This window comes from Apium graveolens, chromosome 9 (genome assembly GCF_009905375.1).
Source record: "Apium graveolens cultivar Ventura chromosome 9, ASM990537v1, whole genome shotgun sequence".
Classification (NCBI taxonomy): Eukaryota; Viridiplantae; Streptophyta; class Magnoliopsida; order Apiales; family Apiaceae; genus Apium; species Apium graveolens.
In genome coordinates this window covers 275,998,765-276,022,142 of record NC_133655.1, presented here as the reverse complement: position 1 = coordinate 276,022,142, position 23,378 = coordinate 275,998,765, and the positions used below count along the sequence as shown (strand labels likewise).

At 34.0% G+C, this 23,378-nt stretch overlaps 1 protein-coding gene across 1 annotated transcript; it reads right to left on the bottom strand.

The window, feature by feature from the left end:
• Positions 1–285: 285 nt before the first annotated feature.
• On the bottom strand, positions 286–5,956 carry LOC141686618 (UDP-arabinose 4-epimerase 1-like). The gene is made up of 11 exons (XM_074491648.1): positions 5,803–5,956; positions 5,119–5,284; positions 4,904–5,028; positions 3,862–3,975; positions 3,675–3,782; positions 3,488–3,579; positions 2,559–2,700; positions 2,300–2,394; positions 1,864–1,993; positions 1,138–1,282; positions 286–708 (listed from the first exon to the last, which is right to left on the bottom strand). The coding sequence occupies exons 2-11, from the start codon at positions 5,177–5,179 to the stop codon at positions 467–469; spliced, it is 1,254 nt and encodes a 417-aa protein (XP_074347749.1). The 5' UTR covers positions 5,180–5,284; positions 5,803–5,956; the 3' UTR covers positions 286–466.
• Positions 5,957–23,378: the final 17,422 nt, after the last annotated feature.

Genomic DNA, 23,378 nt, shown 5'->3' with positions numbered 1-23,378 from the left:
GATTTAAACACACTCATAAACTAATAGTGGCAGAATAATACTGTAACAAACATGCCCTTTAACATAATCTTCTTAACTGTAATTCTATGCTTTACATTCACTGCACTGACATGACATACTGTTACAGAATCATCATGACAACTAAGAAGCACAATCAACTATAATGCTTCTAATATCCATATCAATGTAACATTAAGATGTTTACACAGAATGAAATACTATAATTGATCTAAAACTTTAGCGAAAATAGAAAGAAAACAAAACTAAGAGCGCACATTATCGATGGAAGGCCTAATAATATTTTTTATTATTATATATATAAGCTCATTATATGTCTGAGTCTCTGAGATACGCGTAGAATAAGGCCTGCTCCTAACAATCTATCTTGTATAATGATATGATAATATTAATAACTTAATGCATACATAAAAATTTATACCAAAACCCTTTAGTTCACTTATTTTGTTTATAAAGATGATATCAAAGCTGGACCATAACCATTCACATGTGACTTTTGCCATCTCCAAGCCACCTGCAAACTTTCTTGGAGATCAGTGTATCTTGCAGTCCAATTTAGTTCGCGTAAGATTTTTGTTGGGTCCGCCAACACTTCAGCATAGTCACCAGGCCGCCTCTCAAGGAAGTCAACTTTGATAGATACTCCTGTTGCCTTCTTACAAGCCTCAACAAACTCTTTTACTGATCTGCCTGAAAGAGGATGCCCAACGACAAGGTTAAAACCTAAATACCACAAATCAAAGGGCTGGTTGGCCATGTGGGGGATCTACATTCTCAGAATGCGTATCATATCCTTCAGGTCAGAGTGAGATGCACATCTGTGAGATGCCTTTTGAAATCTTCTGGTGATATGCATATATATTGCATGTTTATAAAAAAACAGATTTGCATGTTGGACATGCTTATTTTCCGAATATGCATATTGAAGATCCTCCATACGCATGTTAGAATTGTGTAAATCCTCCTTTTCATTTCATGCACATGTTAAAATGAATCTCCCATAGGGTAATTCTGGTCACTCTAATGGCTTGTGGTATTTCGATTTATTTTGCTTAAAATTGTGTGCATTATTTGAATTAATATTTACTGTTATGCAAGAAAAACAAATGAAAAATATACCTCGCCCAGTTCCAACATTATAGATTCCAACATTTCCCGGCTTTGCCTTCTCAAGGGCTTTCACATGAGCATCAACCAGATCGGTTACGTCAATGTAGTCTCTTATGCAAGTGCCATCTGCGGTCTTATAATCTGTTCCGCGAACCTGCATGGAGATGAATTCAGTCAGTGCTAAAACAAAGATAATATGAGAAACGTACTCGATATGTCACACTCAAAGAGCAAGGTCTAAGGAGGTTGAGAAGTATGCAGACCTCACCTCACTACTCCAGGGAGTAGAAAAGTTGTTCCTTGAAGGGCCTTCTGGCCCTGGCTTTAAAGGCTCAAAATATGTTGAAAATTCTGATTTCTTTTACTGAAAAGTATGAAACTATGTTTGAAAGTTTTGAAGTTTATTTCCTTTTAAGAAGATGCTAAAATGCATCAAAAGGCCAGAGAAAATATCAGCTACTAATTTATAGCAGCAAGATATATCTTATCATATTAGAAAAGCAGCAATGAAATTCTGCTTATTTCGTGTAAAGTTCCGAAATATGTTAAAAATTCTGAAATGTTTTACTTGAATCTATGAATTAATGTTTGAATATTTTAAGTTTCATCTAATAGACTCTTCAATATTGATTATAACTATTCTACTGTTCTGCACTTTCAGTACACAAGTGAAGTGCATATTTTGGAAAGAGCGAGAATAACAAGAAACGGGGAAAACAAAGCAAAACAAAGTACCTTAAGCCCGTCAATAATACCCCGAGCGGCATCAAAGCAAGCACCAGATATCCGACCATGCTCGCGTAGTTCTGGTCTCGGAGCTTCTCCAAGCCTTCCCTCTGGATCCGAACCAATTACGTTAAAGTATCTGGAAATGTATCGAGTATAATAATTAGTCATTATTCAGTTTCTTTGTAATCATGTCTCAGAGTTAAGCTATGAAAATGGATTCGCGTATTTACAAATAAAAAGCATACAAATTTTTTAATTTTTAGATATAATCTCCAAGCTACAAGTTTTAAACAGATAATAGCTGTATTGGGAGTTGGCCTGACATCAATTTTATTGAGCCTGATTAGCTTATCATTTCTTACAAATGACATAACTGAAAATTTTAGAGAGAGATAAATATTGACCAACATAACGGATAAAAATGATGTATTATAATTTCCACCTAAGGATCATGACAGCCATGTTTGAGTTTTTATGAAAATCCAAAATGATATCTTCTGCCATCTTTTTGGCTTTTCCATATGGATTGATTGGTATCTGCACATGCAACAGAACAAGCGAGTTTGTTTAGTCATACAGCTCCAAATAGATAGGAAATAGATAGCAAGTTGCACACCATATCAGAACTTTTACACTATCATTTGAAAAAATATACCAGAATGTTGTAATATGCGGACCATAAAAGCTCGTTATAATATAACCTGAGGTGTTTCTTCAGTAATTGGCATCTTTTCAGGTTCACCATAAGTAGCACATGTACTTGAATATATTAAAGTTTTCACGTTATGAGATGCCATAGCCTCTAAAACAACCAGGGTATTCGATGTTATATTGTGATAATACCTGTAATGTTCAATTAATAAAGGTTAGCTGCAGCAGTTTTGGAAACCCAAGTCCGCATTTATGAACTGGAGGGGAAACATAACAGCATACTGTAATATAAAAAAAAGACTACATATCATTAAATGTCCTAAATATACTCCCTCTTTTTTCATATATTGGTCGTTTGACTTTTCTGCACATAGTTTAAAGTGGTTTGACCGTGTAGTTAAAATTATTATTTTTACAAAAAAAAAATTGTGAATTTTAGTATAAGTTATATATTTTTATTCAGAAAAATAAAATTTTAAAAATAATCATTTTTACTAGCCGGTTAAAGCACTTTGGGATGTGTGGAGAAAAGTCAAATGACTAATATATAAAAACGGAGGGAGTAGGATTCATATCTACTCTTCTACGATCAAATTGAGCTCATTCAGTTGAGCTTAGAGATTGTGAATACTCTTCATGCTTCCTTGTAGAATTTAAGTAGTTTTACATGGTTTGTATTTAAGAATTTCGATATTTTTTGGAAGTTGACATTAGAGAGGTGAGAATCGAACTCTAGACAGAGCACCTTTATCATCATGTCATGGCTCGGTCACTTCTTAATTCTCATATATTTTGAATTTTCATTAATCAAGACAAAATGAGATAACAAAATGAAAAAAATAAATGTAATAATTTGACGGTGTATAGGTCTCTTCATCATATGCTGGAAGGGAGTGCAAACAAAGTAAAAATACTTGGGTCATATGAGTGCGCATGCATGTGAAAACGCTTGTAATAGAAATATATAACAGTTACTTACTTAAGAGGATCAAGGGTACTCTCCCCAACATATGCAACAGCCGCAAAGTGCATCACAGCATCAAATGCATTTTCTGAAAATATTCTGTTAACCTGACATATCGATCAAGGAAACAAGAAATACAGCTCAAGTTTAAGCAATTAAATGAATCTTAGTATCTTGTCACTATCTGTAATGTTCAGGATACCGCTTTTGCATCCCCCAAATCAGCATAGATAAACTGAAGCCTTCCAGGTTCAGGAAATAAATCTTGTAGAACTTTAACAGCACCAATATTTCCTCTAGAGAGATTGTCCTGATGAAAAGGAATGATAGTTTCTATTACAAACTGCAAATTCTCACAAAAACTTGATCCAAAATAAAAAGGAACATACCACGATAGTTACACGATATGAATCTTTCAAAAGTCGTAATGCCGCATGAGAACCAATATAACCAGCCCCTCCTGTTACTAAAACATGTGTAACCCCTTCTTCATGGCGAGAGAACTTTGGAGACGAACAAAGGGGACCAGAAACAAAGCAAAAATAAATTAACTTCCAAATAACATATCATAAATTTAGCAAAAAGAGTCTCATAACAACAAGTTTTATTTTCAACAATTCTTGCAGAGAGAAAGTATCATATGTCCTATGTTACTATGCATGTTAAGTAACCAATCCGCGCATGGCAGGGGAATGATGAAACTAAAAATAAAGCAGCTGATGATTATTTAAAAGTCTTAGTTTACATTTTGTACTATGGTTAAACATCACCTCTTCTATATCAGAATAACCAAGTGAATATTAACAATCAGAAAATCTGAAAAATGGTTGTTTGCACTATTTTAAGAGTTTATCCTAATTTGCGCCAAAACAATAGAAATCGGAATATATACTTCCATCACTTTGTTAAGCTAGAAACTGATACAAAAAAAGGTGTACTTTCAGGTGAAAAATCATGGGATAAAATAAACAAAAATGTAATCTCCTACTACTAAGCACCTATTTAATGTAGCCACACAAAATGAGAGAGCACTACAAGGCCTTAAACATCAACATTGTAGCTTAAACAATTAACAGAAATGAAATTTGTTTTGAATAATTATATAAAAGTCAATGCATTCAGTGTCCAAAATCAATACAGAACTATGTTAAGACTTGGGTTTATGTGGTCTAAATAGATCATGCACAGCAATAGACTATTTGAAGGACATGTTTAAAGCTCTTTTCACCTTTAATCTGCTTGACTATGCCTTAAAACACATATCTGAATCATATTTAGCCAAGTGATGGCAACAATGTTCAGTAAACAGCTTTTGCATATTAAAACAAGTAAATATTAATGCCATTAAGAAGACTAGGCTTTTCAACTCATACATCAATCAAAGAATATCACCAATAATAAAAACCGATTTTTGAGGAGTCTGGAACTTACTACACTCGGCGTGTTGAAATTTGGAGATTGTTTAAGCATGAGAATACATAGTGCAGTTAAAACCGCTGTTAAAAGAATCTTTCCTACAAAATGATTTTTCTTTTTAGGTTCCGCAAAGTCCATGCCTACAACAAAGAAATAAGCAAAATCATTTCTCCTATAAATTCAATCATCTCACTCAATTGTTAACACAAAAATGCAAATAATAATTTTACCTCCTAAAGACATAGACCGATTAGCCCGCGACTGGGTTCGTGATCTATTCAGACTTTGCATTTGTAAAAAAAATGCTAAACAAACAACAAAATTTTAACTTTCAAACAAATGATCAACACACAGTCCCTTCACACAGTCCCTTCTTTGTTGCAAATTCAAAATAACCTGCAGCACAGAAAATTAAATCAATTATAAATACAGGCAAAAACAATTATAAACAGATATTTAAAAAAGAATCAAAAGAACTTGCAAAAGTGCAGAACTAAAACAACAACATAACAAACTACAATGGGCCCTATAGCAAGTGGGGAAACAATAATTAAAATCCTATAGTCACAAACATGTATGTATTCAAATAAAGCCAACAAACTAATTCAGCATCCAAGAAATACCTTAATTTCAAATAATCAATTCTAACAAAGTATCAAAAAAACACAAATTTAATGTAAAGCAACAAGCTTTATGCAACAAGAACTCAAAATCAACACAACCCATGTATTAATATACTGATTAGAACACATTAACTATCAAAGATCCAAGAAAAGAAAAAACCCATCAAGAATTTGCAATTATAATAACATAAAAGGTCATTAAAAAATAGCCCATTTACTACAAAATCAAGAAAAAGAGCAGCTCATTCTCTGTTAATCATTTATACAAGAATTGAAAAGATAGAGACAAACCTGTGTGTAATGCTTGATAGAAAAAAGGGTTGAGGTGCAAAATTATATATAGTCACACATTAATTTGTAAGTATATATGTGTGTGTACGAGTGTGTGTATGCAGAAACGAGAGAGTAAGTATTAGACTGGGTCTGTTTTATATTAGGCTGCTAGGTAGACGAGACGTGCATCAATTTTATGATGACTTCTTTCCTTCATTCGGTTTGTGTATTTTTCATTTTTTAGTTTTTTTCATATAATATAAATATTTTACTGTTCTACGATATTCTAAAATACTGGAATGGGTGATATTTGGATGAGTAATATGTTTTAAAAGATGGAAATTGGTGGTAATCGGGTGACTAAACATGTTTTAAAAGAAATAAATCGGTGCTAGTCGGGCGATTAAAAATTAATAATTGGATATAATTAAAATAAATAATTATGTTTAATTTATTAAGTTTATTTATTAGTTTAAGAAAAATGGAAAGAAATTAATCACATTCTTAAATCGGATCGGTAATACGCCTTATAAATAATAATTAATCAGATGGTAAAATTGATAATTTTTCATGATATGATATTCGAGTTTGAAAGAAAATTAAATACGTAAAGAGTGACAATAAAATATTCTCCAAATTTCCTAAAAAGAAATGTGATATTCTCCGAATAATGTTGCATAATCTTTTTAAATACTCCTACTATTATAATACGGTATTATTTGGTGATTATGCAAGGCTAATAATAGTCAAAAGTCAAGCTTAATTTCTTATCTGTATAATCATTGCTACCAACTCCCTCTATTTTTCTAATCTAAAATAGAACAAGTTGTTTAATAATGTTTATATCCCATCTGTAACAACGACTGTTTCTGAAAAGAGAAACAAACTCTCTTGCTAATAGTGAGAGAAACTCCGTGAAATTTTTGTAGTTTTGTTTGAATAATAAATATAAAAAAAATAATTAAAGTAACACGATTTATTGTCCATTTTCAATTTATCATTGTTATGAAAATATATAAAAAATCAATATCAGCTGATGCCTTGATGGATAATTCTTTTTGACTCATTACATAAACTACTTTATTAAATTTATAGATAAGTAAGTATAAAGTTATAAAAATTATGTATTCCTCTTTGATATTAAAAATAAGTAAAAAATATTTTATATTCATTAAAAAACTTTACACCTGTAGTAGTATATTTTAATATGTACCCCAATATGAATAGAATGTCCACACGCTGCACCTAACTTGATCTTGAAAGTGAAAGAAGAAACTCCGTAACTTTACTGGGGTCACTTGTCCTGCAAAAAAATATATATTCCTCTTTTGCCTTTGCGGTTATAGCTAGAGCTACAAATGAACATAATTCACGCTGAGCATAATTTTTTTTAAAATAAGCTGAGATGGACCGAGTTTAAAAGTTGAGCCGAAAAAAATATTCACGATCGGCTCATTTGTAAACGAGCCGAACACGAGTTTACTTACGAACAAGCGAGCCGAGCCGAATTCGAGCCGAGTCCAGTTGTCCCGTAATAGTTCGCATACATTTTTTAATCGACCAAACTTAAGGTATATTATAACTTTATAAGTTATATGGAAATCAAATAGTTCATCTTACAATTATATACGCACATTCACACTCTACATTTGTTTTATAATCTATATAATTTTATCAATTTGTTTCACAAGTCAAGTTTTAAGAACAAAATCAAATTTATTTTAAATTATCGAGACATTCATAACGTTAGAATCGTACATTACTTTTAAATTGTTGATGTCGGTTATCAAAGATTTAGTAATTTTTGATACTTCACTTAAATTGGTTTAGATTAGAAAAGACATATAAAATAAAATAAAGGATGCAAGCCCTTTAAGTGGTTAAGAAATATAATTATTAAAAATTATTTTATATGTTTCTTAAAAATATTATAATATTATAATTTATTTTAACTCACTATTTTAATTTATTTGAAATCGTAATGTTGGTCGATTTTATCATAGACTCCTCTAATAAAAATGTGAGGTGAAATTTATGGTTAAGTTTAATTAGAAATTATTTGTTAAAGTAATCAAGCTCTAGTGACATGTATTAAATTAATTAATTATTTATTTATTATTAAAATATGTATTAAATTTTAATTAAATTAATCATTTCACTTTAAAATAAGTATTAAATTTTATTTAAAAAAACTTAAAATCTTTATACAAGTGATTAGTAAACATTTGTTATTTGTTATATATAAAAAATTTATCTGAGTCGAGTTACCGAGTACGAGCCGAACATACAAAAAACTCGGCTCGGCTCGGCTCGTTAAATTTATCATTATAGCGAATATAAGGTCGTTTTGATATAAAACCGACATCTTCATTATAGCAGAACATTTAAAATCCTAATTGTTGAATCATAAAATTTTAGTTGAGGAACCCCAGAATTGATTACTTAATTGTATTCAAAACCATTTTGATACTTTTGATCGAAATGCTTCAGCAATACTTTGAATCTTAACGAGAATAAAACTCATAAAACAGTGTTTACGGAAATATAGTAAACAACAATAAAAAGAAACAATGATTATGGATTGAATCATAAACTTTATTGAAAACTCAACTCTTGATATTAATATTCATTTTGATGTCATATCAAATTAGATATCAATACGAACTTTGATGCTCACAACCTACCCGCGCTAAAATATGGAAGTCAACATCAATCATCTGCATTAATACCACATTTGATATTTAACAACAACTTAGATATCAACATCAATCAGCAACCAAATCAAAATTGTATTCCACCTTTATTCAAAACCAAAACAGTTGATAAAACATTCCTTATAAGATTATCAAAAACAATATAATAATTTAGATTGGAATCCTCGAACGACGGTGTGTTGCCGCCGGTGATCAGCCGTGGAGCAACACCGGTATGCCGAAGCATATCCAACTAAACAAATGGGGCACCCAAGGCACATATTGGCCTAAAAATATTATATCCTGTATAATACCCAAATCTCCGCTGGACCGCCTCCACGGCCTCTTACGCAACCATCTAATCTTAAAACATTTTATTAAAAGGGGTCATAATACTCGATAACCCTTATAAACTTTTATTCGCCCATTACTTGGGCAGAAAAACCAAAACAACGTCATCTTGGTCAAAATCCAAAACATTTATAAATCCATTCCTTTGATAAGTAAAATCACTTAGCTATTCAGAATATAGAATAGCAGAAGAGTATTTGTATAAACGGAATCATTTATTTCAGCGATATGTAAAACATTTATCTATTCGGAACTGAGAATAGGGAAAACAATACTTGCATAAGAAGATTTAAAATAAATATCACTTGAACAATAAGTGATGATAGGGATACTTGCCTTTGGTCCTTAGCAATCATACACACTCGCAATAACACAAATATCTCATGATGCTTTCTCAAGACGTCACAATTTCCTATTCTTAATTCTTTGATATGTCGCTAATGCAGTTACTACAGTTTGATGCGAAATCTTATCCAACTTCAGTCTTGATCCCCAACGTCTGGTTCTGTTCGTCTCGAACCATCCGTAACTACTGAACCACTATGCAACTCTCCCTTTTTCTTTTCTTTTGCTTGATCTCACGCCCTTAATGCCCGATCCTGAGACACAGCAGCGGCTCACCGGAAAGGAAAACAAAATATAACGGTGGAAAGAACTCAAAGAAGCAAGGAAGAAACGGGGAGGAGGGTGAGGGAAGATAACATGGGAGGAGAAGAGAATCGCGAGAGAGAGATTGAGAGAGAACCCGAGAGAGACAAAGACTGTCCGAGAGATCGATTGTGAAGGAAAGAAGAACATGGCCTGCTTGTTTCTGATTATAAAGCACAGGGGCATTTTTGTCTTTTAATAATTAAAAATTGAATTTTTACTTATATACTTGAAATGCTGAAAATCCTGAAAACGAACTTGAAAAAAATAAACCTGCTCTGAAATATTTCGTAATAGTTCAAATCTTATTTTTAAAATATAGAATTTAAAATTACCTTTCTTCCCATATTTTTAAAATAATTTTTGAACACATGGTTCATTTTATACGAATTTTACAAGATAATGCTCAAAAATAGAAATAAATCTCATAAAATCATTTTAAAATACTCCAATCTCAATATAAATTCAACTATTATTTTTAAAATGCCTCTAGGGGTATTGTAGAGATAATAAGACAAGTTTACGTTTCAATCATATACCGAGAATTTAATAAAAATATTTAAAGATCCCTTAAACCCCATCTTTCACATAATAAATCATGAAAATATCTTAAAAAAACATTTTGACCACAATGTCACTCACATATGAATCAAATAACACATAATCACATCTATCAATTAATAAAATCTCATACTTACCAATTTCCTATTTAATCCTTTATTTATAATTCATTTTGTGTAATCACTGATTACACTTTAAACCTTATACTAACTCGCCAAACTGGAATAATTTGTTTTTAAATATTTACTCACTAATTCATATAGATATCATAAAATTCAAATAAATCATATAATATTATTCACTTAACACATGAAAGAATAGTATTTATATACAATTCTTTTTTTTTTAATATTTTCACAATTCACCCGCTACGAGGGAGAATCTAGATAAAACTAAATATATTTTTGAAAACAGTAAAAGTAATTAAATACTCTCACAATAATGACAGAGATCGATACCACAATTATCAATTAACACATAAATCATTTAAAGACATGAATTCATCAAAGAGGAATAAAATATCCACAATTTTATTCTTTCCCAATTGAAACAATCATATAAAATCATCCAGATATTAATAATATTAAATCCTAAAAATTTACGGGATATCACAGCAACGATCCCATATTACTCAAATTAGTATTGCAACATCTCAGGCGTCCATGTATCAAGACCTCAAGCTATCCCAACAACCTGAGGACAACTGGGCCCGATACCCCATCTAGAGCGTCCAAGTGTCCACCAACCAAGAATCACCAAGGACCAAGATTAAAAGGTACAAACCCCAAAAATCCTAAATTGGGAGCCTATAAAAAACCCCAGGAAAGGGGTTTTAGGGGTTACTGTTTCTACTTTCATATACATATACACACACCACATATATATTCAAATAATTCATGCTCAATCCTCCTTCTTCACAAACCATTTTTCTCATCCTCACACCGGAGGTGCCGCGGGGACGTCACCCCCCTCTGGTTCTATTTTGCAGGAACCCAACCTACAGCCTAACTTCATGCACTTACGATTCGAGCTTTGACTTTGACCGGGCCCAAACTTTTTGTGCATCTCTAATATGGAGGCCAAGTCTGGATTGGAAAAAGAGAAAAGCTCAGGGAGGGAAGGGAGATATCATTGGCGCTAGAAGAAGGGGTCGAACCTCCGTCGAGTGGTGTTGCTGTTTTCAACCTCATTACTCTGTCCAGGGTACCAGAATCTTATACCCCAGTAATATTAACGCTTTGATTTTCTCAAATCTGCTTTGTTTACCACTCATATTTTAAGGAATAGATAGTATTGTGCTTTTGGCATTATTGATCATTTGTTGTTGAGCATAATGACCACACGAAAAAAGCAAGGTCACAGCCTCTGGCCCGGTTCTAGTCATCACCGCCCCGCCCTAGGATGAAGATATTGAGGAGATGGAAGAAGGGCTCCCCATAACCCGTACTTCATATCAATCCCTCCAGCCAGGAGATCAAAGGCCGACTATTATAAAGGCAGCTCACAAGTATGTTGAAACCTCGGCGAACCCTTAAGGGAACATGAACCCGGAACGAATCCAAGTTGCCATGAACTTGTGGAAGGAAAAAACACGACCAGAACCGGAAACCCACCCCGGGGATCAAGAAGAGCATTCCGGGGAAACCCGTGACTTGAACCTTGACCGAATTGCCAAGAACATTCGGGACCAAATCCGGAGAGAAGAAAAGGCTAAAGCTAAGGCAACAATTGAGAAAAAAATCCAAGAAGAAGAGGCAAAAATGAAGAGAAAAGCCCACAGAATCCATGTCTCTTTAGATTTCTAGCCTGAAAAGGAATCAAAGCAAGAACAGATGGCTCGGGCTCTGCGTGATTTAAAGAGGAAAGTTGAAGACGATATAGAAGTAGGCGCGACAGCCACCCCTTTCACTAGAAAGCTGGAATCTACTCCCCGGGAATCCGGACTCAAGAATTTCAACTTTGACTCATTTGATGGGTTTGCCGACCCCGAAGAGCACCCCAACTATTTCGAGCAAATCTCAAACATCTATGACTACTGTAACCTTACAAGATGCCGCTTCTTTGCATCAACACTAAAGGGTGGAGCTCAGAAGTGGTTTAGTAGAATTCTATCCCGGAGCGTAAATTCATGAAAAGACTTCCGAGAGATTCTTCTGAAAAGATTCTGGGCCAACCACATGAATGAATTACAGATGTGCCATCTAGAAACTATCCAATAGAGAAGCAATGAATCATTCCCCGAATTCATCAAGAGGTTCCAAGAAGCAGCCAATCAACTATCCAACCAGGAAGAAAAAGAGGTCGTCAATATCTTTCGGATAAACCTATACCCTGTATCATGAGAAGGGTAGGTAAAAGATCTGATTCATAGGGAACCCCAGAGTCTTGCATCTACATATGTCTTAGCCTTGAAGTTCATAAAGGAGAATGATTTCCCCAAATCTATGAAGATTAATTGAAGGATCCATGATGACGAAGAATCCCCATAAAGGCATTTATCCTACAGAAGGGACAAAAGGTTCAAAGTTGATAGACAGTCCAACTACATCTAACACTTCCAAGGAACCCACCGCGGACTACTTACACAGGACCAGAGAAAAATGACAAAAGGCCAAGAGCCAAGAAAGAGCCCAAGCCAGAGCCCGAATGCACGCCCCTTAACAGGACCCGGGCTGATATCTTGAGAGAAGTAAAAGGAAAACCCTTTTACTAACTCCCGAAACCCCTTCTGGCACCCTCGAAAAACAGGGCAAGAGATAAACACTGTGGATACCATGAAGATCATGGACACACAACTGAAAGTTGTTTCTCCTTCAAGATATTCATTAAGGATTAAAATTAGAAAGGAAATATGAACCAATATGTGCAGATGAAATCCAATAATAAAGAAAAATCCCCGGGAGGCGACAAGCACATGATCAACGTCGTCATCGGGGGCATCATATCTCCACCCAACGATATCATAATGATCCGGCCCTTTGAAGATGAACCAATCTACTACTCTTACTTCTACTTTGAGGGATTAGATCCCGAACACAATCAAGCATTATTAGTGACTCTAGATGTGGCAGACAACGAAGTAAAAAAGATTCTGGTTGACAACGGATCTTCTGCAAATATTATTTTTAAACACACACTCAACAAGATGAAATTGGGTCATCTGTGTATAGACCCCTGCCTTGAAGACCCCCTTTATGATTTTGAAAATTCTATGATCCATATGCGAGGTGTAATTTACCTTCCTATCACTTTTGGAACCGCCTCGAGGCAAGTCTCTCATGTCATGAAATTCTGCGTGATAAGTGTAGCCTCATCCTACAACATGATCATGGGAAGACCCACCATTACTAAGTTTTGAACCATCCTATCAACTATTTATCTAAAAATCAAGTTCCCCACCCCAAGGGTTAAAGTCGGAAGAAGCACTGGGAACATCTCAGTAAAAGACCAAAGTTGGACACAAATGTCATAGAAGATTCGGGCTAAAAGGAGAAAACCAAGGTCAAACCGGCCACACAAATAATAAATGTAGAATTTGATTCCGGGAACCCCACCTGGAAGTTAAAAATAGGAAGAGGACTGGAGGCAACTTTTCAGAAGGAGCTTATTGACCTGTTGAAAGAGTAGGTTTATGATTGCATGGATCCCGGAAGACATGCCTGGAATTGATGAATCAGTTGCAATGCACATTTTAGATGTCGACCCCAAACAAAAGCCAATCAAACAAAAAAGAAGAAGCTTTGCCCCGGAGCGCCAGCAAGCAATTGATGAGGAAATAGAAACTTCTAAAGGCAGACATCGTCTGCGAAATTAAGTATACAGATTGGATGTAACGACTGGAAAATTACGCTTGTATTATATCATAATAAAGATAAATTATGTGTTTTATTATGCCATTAAGTGTATTTAGTCATAAAACCCTAGTTGTGATGTGTTATGTGTGTTCTGTGTCGTCATGGTAATTTTCGGGTATTTATCGGGTATCTTATTCTGTGTTAAATGATTTCGTATCAAAAGTTATATGACCCAAACTTTGTTTTAATAGTTGATATTTCACATAAAATAATTGGCCTTATTTTGACTAGTATGGCTTGTACATATCGTTATTCTGAACATCCAATTATTTTTAAAAAAATCTCGTTTCAAGAAAAATGACTTCCGGGCCCCTTTGGGTGTCAAAAACCCCACAAAAATCATATTTTTATTTTTATAAAATTATGGGACTTTCAATTATACCATCTCTTTGTATTTTTTAATTATTCACAATTTTTGAGAAATTTTGGCATATCTAATGTATATATTTAATATTAAAATTTTAAAAATTAATACTCAAAATTATTATTTAAGGGCCAACTAATTTTATTAGATGTAAAATTAGGGCCTTAATTTTAATTAGGAGTATTATTTTTACTACTATAAATAGCCTAATTTTTATCAATTATCTATAATTAAATTATTAAAAATTCTGAAAATTCTCTGAAATCGGGTCGGATTTTCCAGAAACGGGTCGTAGAATCAAGCAGTGATTTTGATCGATTTCGAACACCAAATCTGTTGATGTGAGTACTCAAATCGATGCTCTTGATCTGTTCTTTCAGTTTCTTATATCAATTTCATGTTTTGATTCGTTATTTTTCAATTTTAATTTATTGGGTTCGAATTAGGACTTTTTGATTCTAGGGTTATTTGATTGATTTGATGATTGATATAGCTTTGTTAGAATGTTTACAGTCGATTTATGCTATTAATTTCATCAAACGATTCGTGTATGAGTGAATTCGATTATTAGGGTTTATACCCAATTTTTGATTTGAACATTTTTTATTTTGAATGTCTGAGGTTAGTTAGGTGTTCAGCATTTTATTGTACAATTCATAAGCTTTGATTTGAGATACAGAACGTGAAGTTTCATGTAGAAATCAGTGATTTTGCTAGTTGGCCGGAAAATAGTCGGGTTTGATCGGATGTTGTGATTTCGAGATGATTCTTATAGTGTAATGGTTGATTTGAGAGGTTGAATCGATTTGGAATCGATTCCAGCTGAAAAACTGACCAAACAATGTTGGTTTTGGCCTGAAATTGGCTGGTCGGAGTCCGGGAAACCCACCAGAAATTGGAAATTTTCCGGTGAGTTCTTCCTGACCCGGTTGCAACCCGTTTTGCAACCCGGTTTTGATCCATTCTGACCCAAACCCATTTTCTGACAAATGTTTCTTAATTTTAATTTTAATTTTATTTTTTATACATTATAAAAATCTTTTTTATTTATTTAAATAAATTGATTAATTAATTTAATTAATTATTTGATTTATTTTATAAATAAATCTGAAATATTTTCTATAATTTGAAATTATTTATTTATTTATTTATTTCTTTATTTATTTATTTTTATTATTTAAAATGATTAATTATTTTAATAATTAATCAATTTATTTTCAATAATTCATTATAAATTCCTTTTAATTCCAAAATTATAAAAAAAATCATTTTTAATTCTGATTTTTCCTAAATAATTTTTTTTTTTTTTGAAGTTCAATTATTTTGAATAATAAATTGATTTATTCCTATTTATTGAATAATAATTAAACCGTTTATCCGATTTAAACAAAACGAAAGCCCTTCGACTCAGAAAAATGATCTGTTTTCATTAAAAATAGTTTAAAATCTTAATTTCTTTTGGAAACAAGTCGGCTTTCGGTATTTATTTACTTATAGACCTTATTAATTATAAGACGAGTCCAATAAACTCCAAAAATTAGGAAACGAGCCAGAAATTGTTCGATAATGCGAATATTGACCCGATTTCGATTTTAAAAATATTTTTAAACCTAGAATGACTATATGACTTATGTGCTATATGAATTATGTGGTTAATCGAGTCCTAATTGTTAGTAATTATTATACGAGTCAATTGTAAGCGTACGGGTAGACGATAAGGGCTACGTGAAGTCGATTTGAGACGCGAATAAGATATGAGTCGACTAAATGAGTATCTTTCTTTGATAGAAACAGAGCCAACAAGACGGACCAAGCTAATTTTAGAGAACTATGATATACTTGCGGTAAATCACGCAACATGCAAATTTGTCCGTATTCTAAATTCAGAATAGTGAATGGTTTTCTTCTACTCAACTTCTTAAATTCAGTAAACACTAATAATTCATATTCACATACACTAACATACAAATTTTGTTCTTTTATTTATATTTTACTTCGATTCTTGATTTCTCTTGATTCACTGAATACTCTATTCATATTCCAATAGATTACACATTATATATATCCTGATATATTTTGATGTTGGGATACATCAAAGCATACCGATTGTTCCGGTTGCTCATTTATGAACTGGATGGTGATGGTGAGGTTCAGGTATACACTTGATCCTATGGACCGGGAATTAACCGGTTCATTATTTTGGGTCATAGAGTCTGGGTACCCGAATGGATCTATACATAAAGGTATAGATCTGCACTGTATCCTGACTGATCAGCAGGATATGGGTGCGAACTTGTGTTCAGTCTATTTTATTGATAATCGCCAATAGTGGCCTTCATTATTTCCTTATAGGGTGACATCTTTACAGATACAGTCAGATTACCGGTTCATTTAGCTTAATTATAATAATGTTTATATATTGCAGACTTATTGAGCAAATTATGGCTCACCCCTTTTGTTGTTATTCACTTTATTTATTTTCAGTCAAGAAAGAGAATGAAACCTATTCAGACTCGCGTGGTAAAGAGGCGTGTCAGGAAGCGGGATCCTCTAATACCAAGAGTGTTAATCCCGATAAAGGAAGAGAGTTTTGAGCTACCTGAACAGGTGTAGTATAGATAGATGTGGTGTGAGTTTGAATAAAATGAATTTAGTTTAAAACTTGTTTAGATAATGGTTTTTAATAAAAAGAGTTTTGTGAGATGTTAAATTTGGGTTGTAATAAAATGTTAGGTCACACACACACTGTAGAGGGGGTGAATACAGTGTATAGTACACTCAAATCGAACTTTAAGAACTTAAGTAACAGAAAACAAACTTTATTGAAACAATAAACTCTGTTACAGTATGGAACTGTTACCTCTCAGTGATGAACAAATATCACGAGAGCTGCTAGGGTTACAATGAATAATCTTCTCTAATAATGATAACACTTATAGTGTAAACCCTATGTCTGTGTTTATATACTACACAGTTACAAGATAATCGCTAATTGATATGGAATATAATTATGCTTCCTAAAATATATCAATCAGATATCTTTTCTTCCAAGTATTCCATTCTTTACAGAATTCCTTCTTCATGCATATCTCTTCTTATGTTTATCTTGATCTTCTTTCCTTTAATCAGCTACTGTCCTTATCTGATCGTCCTTCAACACTTAAGTTCTGATATCTATCTTCTGATGATTATCTCCTGATAACATAAGTACTGATATCCTTAAGTCCTGACTTCCAGTATAAGTACTGATCAACAGTTAAGTACTGATTTATCCTGTTCAAGTAAGATCTGAAAGCTAAACATAAAACATATTAGCCATGACATTATCAAATATATCTAACAATCTCCCCAACTTGTAAATTAACATAATATAGAAAGTTTAACAGATATTTGATGATGTCAAAAACATTAAGTACAAATGCATGAGAATTAGACTAGATAACTACAACTTACAGTCCTTAAAGCTTTTACCAATTTTAACTTCTGATAACAACTTCAGTCTGTATAAATATCAGAATTTAAGCAGTTGTAGATCTTCGACTTGGCTTCATCATTCTCTGATCTCTCTGATGTCAGGAGTTGTTCTGAGATAGTTCTTCAACAAACATATCTCAGCATATCTGAGTTCATCAATCATTCTCCTTTTGACATCTTTAAGCTCTGCAGTATCTTCACCAGTTTGAAAGATTGCAGCTCTGAGATCATTGATCTTTGCTTTTCTCAACTCCTGATCTAGTCTTATGACATAAGCTTTGTCAGACTCTAGATTGAATTCAAGTCCCTTAATACCAAGATACGTTCTGATATGTGCAGTATTAGGCTTCATATCAACAATATCACCATTGTGATCTCTGTACTTTGGAACATATATGTTGTCAGACTTAACAGAATAAAGCCTTTTCTGTCTCTGAATCTGTTCTTTTAAGTAGTTTGCAGCAGTCCCTGATATTCTGTCATCCACTTGAAGTAAGAAAAGTACATGCTCCAATTCTTCAAAATACTTCAATGGAATGGCATTTTGTCTTATATGATAAACCCTACCATCTGTCATGAAATACAACATGATGTATTCTTTCAAGTAGGTATGGTAAACCATCTGTACAGATTCCAGTTGATTCAATCTCTCAGGAGTTGCTCCAATACCTGCTTCACTCAAGGAAGTTGGATCATTGGTAGTGTTGTGTACTCTTCTTTCATCAGTACTTCCCAATCCAGTTTTATCTCTAGCTTCCTTTCCAGTAACTACTCTTGCTTCAAAACCACTTGCAGTAGTCTTCAAAGATTGAGTCTGTTTTGCTTTAGTGAATCCTGGTAGGAGTGTCTTTGATTTATTTTCTGATATCAAGTTAAATTGAGCTATGTCAGAGGTTACTTGCTTCTTCTGAATATCAGAACTTACAATTTCTTGACTCTGAACAACTTGAGCCATGTCAGAGGTTGTTTTAAGAACTTTTCTTGAAGTCAGAGCAAGATCATCCTTTTCATCAGTAATTTCTTCTTCCTCAGGAGGTACATAAACCTTGATAGGTTCACCAACCTTTTCTTTACCCTTGGATTTTGGATCTATCTGTGGTTGTGATCTAGCCAATGTTGCTTCAGTATGTGTCCTTTCTTTGATCACAATGCCTTTGAGTTTTGGAAGTGATTTTTTACCAGAAGCTTCAGATTTAGATGTGACTTTCTCTGATTTAAGTCTGGCTTCTTCTTCCTTTAAACTTTCCAAGTCCATTCCTGGATTTTCTTGAAGAAATAACTGTCTCGACATTTCCTCATCAAGATCTAGAAGTTCATCAGAACTTATCCTTTTACCAGCAGCAGAACTTATTCTTTTCCCAGTATCAGAACTTGTCCTGTGACTAGCTTATCTTGATGTAAACCTTCTACCTTGACTATGACCGCTACCCATTCCAGAGTATCCTTGATCATCATTTCCATCATCCTTTCCTTGCAGTGTCTTGCTAGTTTTGCATTTGGACTTAATTACCTTCTCCCCCTTTTTGGTATCAGCAGGTAGTAAAAGAGAGATAAGTAATTCCACTGATGATTGGATTTCAGTAAGTTGCGATTGCTGAGAAGCTTGATTTGTCAGAATTTCATCAATCTGAGCTTGTTGTTTCTCTTGAGTTTTCTCAATATAAGCAATCCTGTCAATGGTAGGTTGAAAGAACTTTTTCTTATCAATTTTCCAAACTTGTTCCTGTTTGATAAAGTTCTCCTGAATCTTGTGTAGCTCTGCATGAGTAGTTGAATGAAGACCTTGTAGATGTTTAGTACTCAATGCAGTGACTCTAAGCTGGGTTTTAAAATCATCAGAATTTAATATTTCATCAGCTTTAGTCAAGTGCTCAGCAAGATATTTTTCAGTTGGAACACATGAAACTGAGTTCCATTCCTTAGTCCACTCTTGACCTGCAGGAGTTTCACTCCAAGGTACTGGTGCTTCCCCGGTAACAAACTTCTTTACCAGTTTAGACTTAGGAAGAGTCTGTTGAGGAGTATGTCCTGAAGGACCTGCTTCATCAGTATCTACAGTTGGAGCAACATCACCAGTATCTCCAGCATTTGCAGCATCAGAACTTAAAGAATCAGTATCTTCTGATAAGACAACAGTGTGAGTAGCAATGGAGGCTTCAGCATCCTCTAATTGCTGATCTGATACTAAGTTTTGATCAACAGCCATATCCTGATGCTCACCTAAAGTCTGATCATCAGCATCTTGATGCAGAGAAGGTGTTGTTGATAACTCTGGAGTTTGAACAGCATCAGTAACAGGTGTTGTGTTATTTGCTGTTGGAGCTTCTAAGAGAAATACTTCAGACACAACCAAGTGTTGAACATCAATATCAGCATTTGTGCCTGGATCAACAAGAGACACAGATGGTGAGTTAGCCTTGTCAGATACAGCTTCCTGAGATGGAGTTGATGGAGAAGAAGTAACTGGAGCAAATTCCTTGTCTTGTGAGATCAGAGATTCCTAATCCCCTTCCTTAGCTGCTTCCTCTTCATCATCTGAAACTGGCCTTTGTGCCCTCTGTTTCTTGTACTTCCTTGTTGATTTGGATTCCTTGGGAGTTTCAGGAACTGTCATTCGTCTAAGCCTCTTGAGAAGCCTAGAACCCCCAATTTCAGAATCCTTCTGAGAAATTTCTTTCTCAGCTTCAGTTACAACAGGTTCTCTAGCAGGAACCGGTTCCTCAGAATCAGATTCATCTCTCAATGCAATCCTCCTTCTCTTTTGAGGTGTTTGAGGAACATTCTTTGTCCTCTTTGGCTTGGAAGATGAAGATTTCACAGTAGGTGCTGAAGATGAAGGTTGAGCAGTCTGTGAAGTGGAGAGATAGGATTTGAGATATGTTCTGAGGGTAGGTTGAGTAGAATGAGAGGTAGGTACTGAGGTTGATGGATTTTGGGTGTTTGGAGTTGGTTGGACATCAGAGTAAACAGATCTATAAGTATCAGGATCAGCATTTACTAGGATCTGTTTTACAGACTGAGGAATCTGTAATGGTCTAACCACTTTTTTCTTAGTATTAGCATTTACCAGGTCATTAAAGTATCATTTTGCAACCTTAAAAGGTGGGGTTTGGGTGCTGACTAAATGAGGTTCATCAGTACAATAAGTGTAAATAAGTTGACAGAATCTAGCAAAATAAACAACATCTCGATCCTCTATCATCCTATCCCCAATAAAACCAATTAAAGCAGTTGCAAAATCAAAATAAGTTTGATTGATAATTGCATACCCGATGTGCTGACTCATAATTGGAATAGCATCAAAATTCGAACATTTGTTCCCAAAAGCTTTGGTGATGCAATCAAAGAAGAAACTCCATTCTCTTCTGAGATTAGCCCGTTTCAACTGTCCAAGTTTCGTCAGACTCTTTTCATATCCCAATTCAGCCATTAACTCCCGAAGGGCTGAGTCCTCTGGAATTGAGAAAATACAATCTTCTGGAAGATGTAAAGCCCTGCGTACTGTACCAGGAGTGACTATAAAGGATGAATCACCCACTTGGAAGATAATACTGGGAGTTCCACGTTGACCACCATCATCAAAAAGTCCAGTCCTCCAAAACCTCAGAACTTGTTGGCTTGAAAAGAATTCAGGCTGTGTTAATGCATACCCAACCTCACTATGTGCAAGAAGATCTTGCACAAAGTGCAATTCAGATGGAGCTTCAGTGTGATCAAAAACTGCAGCATAGTTGTTGGGGACAAACTTAGCTCCATCAATGATTAAATCCTTTGGTGCCATGTGAAAAAAAATTGAGATTCAAGTATGCCTGTTAGGTGTTTGATATAATGTCTGTATGAAAAACCAACGTGAGAAATAAAGAGAAAGAGAGTAAAAGTAAGGAGAGAGATAAAATATGAAGAAAATAAAAGATTAAAGAAATCTTCTCTCTGTTGTACTTATACTCTGAACAAAAATATTAACGTTGGACACCTGTCAGACATGCAGTAATAACGGACAGTTACTGGGCTCGAGAAAACAGGAATCATTACTTACCCATTTGCCTAGTTTCAAGGAAAAACCATTCCATTTATCAAGAGAAACAGTTTTAATTCAAAATTTAAACCGTCATCACTGATTAAATTATTTTTCACTGCATCATTAATATTCTGAAAATACATCACATGAAAATGACCAAGATAAATTAGATAAGTAAGTGCTGAAAACGAATCAGAACTTAATATAAAACAAAATTTATAAGGTCATCAGAATATCAATTAGGATTTATCAACACAAGATAAAATAACTCAGAGATAAAATCTTGAAGTAAAAACAACTCTCATTAATATATCAAGACAATACATTCATGAAATGGAAATTACATCAATACTTATACAAGATTTTCCCTAAGCTTCTAAACCTAACATCAACAGCCTTAGTCCTAGCTAAGAAGCCTGACAAAGCTGATGATGAAGAAAAACAGGAAGAAGACGAGATTAAGTCATCTTCTTCTTCCTACTCTCGACAAACAGAATGGCGAGTCGGATGATTCGCTCTTGCTGGCGGAGACGATGAAGATGAAGTTCTCTTCGAACGGCCACCAGATCACGTTTGATAACCTCTGGAAATTGAATCCAAAGATTATGAGGAATGTTGGTGATAGGGTATGGAGTTGGAATTCCATTCAAAAAGACATGCACAGTCTCATCACCATAATTGTAGAACCAGCCAAATGCAGCCATTTGTGATGATAAATGAAAAACGAGAGTGAGTTTGTAATAAAAGTGTGATGGGAAGGCTGATGTGAAGTGGTTGCTTATATAGGCAAGAGAATGCCAGGAGACGCAAAGAAATTGAATGCTGACAGGTAGAATTAATTCAACCTCGTCTCCCTAGACTTTGAAAAAGAATAACATTCATTGGAAAGAGGAATCATGGTTTAAAACGCACAAGAAACAAGAAACATTGGATTGTTCAGGTACAAATACCATTAACCCTAACCATAGTGACTATTAATCTTCCACTTCAACATATTCAATTATTAACTGAGACTGTTATCAAATTTTATTCACAGATAAGTCAAGTAAAACATTAGACTGTAATATCAGAACTTAGACTTATATCAGAACTTAACAGTCATCAGAACATAATTTCTTAACTCGAAAAAGGAATGCCCATCTTAGTAAATCCTCATACAAGTTCTTAGTTATAGACTTCAGAACTTAATCATTAGAACGTGTAACTAGAACTTGTCCTCATAATTTGTGCAAAGTGACACAGTGACTGTTTATCTAAAATAACATAGACCACCACAGTAATTTTCATCATTCATATGGAGTGATTAGTGTGTGCATTAAGCTAAATAACAGACAAAGAGTAAACTCTGAGTCACTTCAGTACATCTTAGAAATAAGGCATAACTAAAATTTTGCTAAAGAGCTGTCATTGTCCTGAAACCTACTGATGAATGAGTTCATGCTTGAGTCCACCTCAACTGTTTTGTGCTAATTTTATGCATCTTTTGAAATTCTATTTTACAGTGGCTTCTCAGTGTAAGTGAGTCATGACTGTTTATCAGAATTTATGCTATTATCGGAGTATTTCTCCAGTAATCATAGAGTGTGAAAAGTCACCAAGAAAATATTTTGCTTTTCTAATGCATATTTACT

Bases quoted from the DNA above. Each gene is read 5' to 3' on its own strand.
- LOC141686618 (XM_074491648.1), bottom strand. From the start codon at position 5,179: ATGCAAAGTCTGAATAGATCACGAACCCAGTCGCGGGCTAATCGGTCT. The intron at 1,994-2,299 runs GTGGAAATTATA...ATACATTTCCAG, and splicing joins ATGGCTGTCATGATCCTTAG to ATACTTTAACGTAATTGGTT. The intron at 709-1,137 runs GTATATTTTTCA...ATCCTCTTTCAG, and splicing joins TAATGTTGGAACTGGGCGAG to GCAGATCAGTAAAAGAGTTT.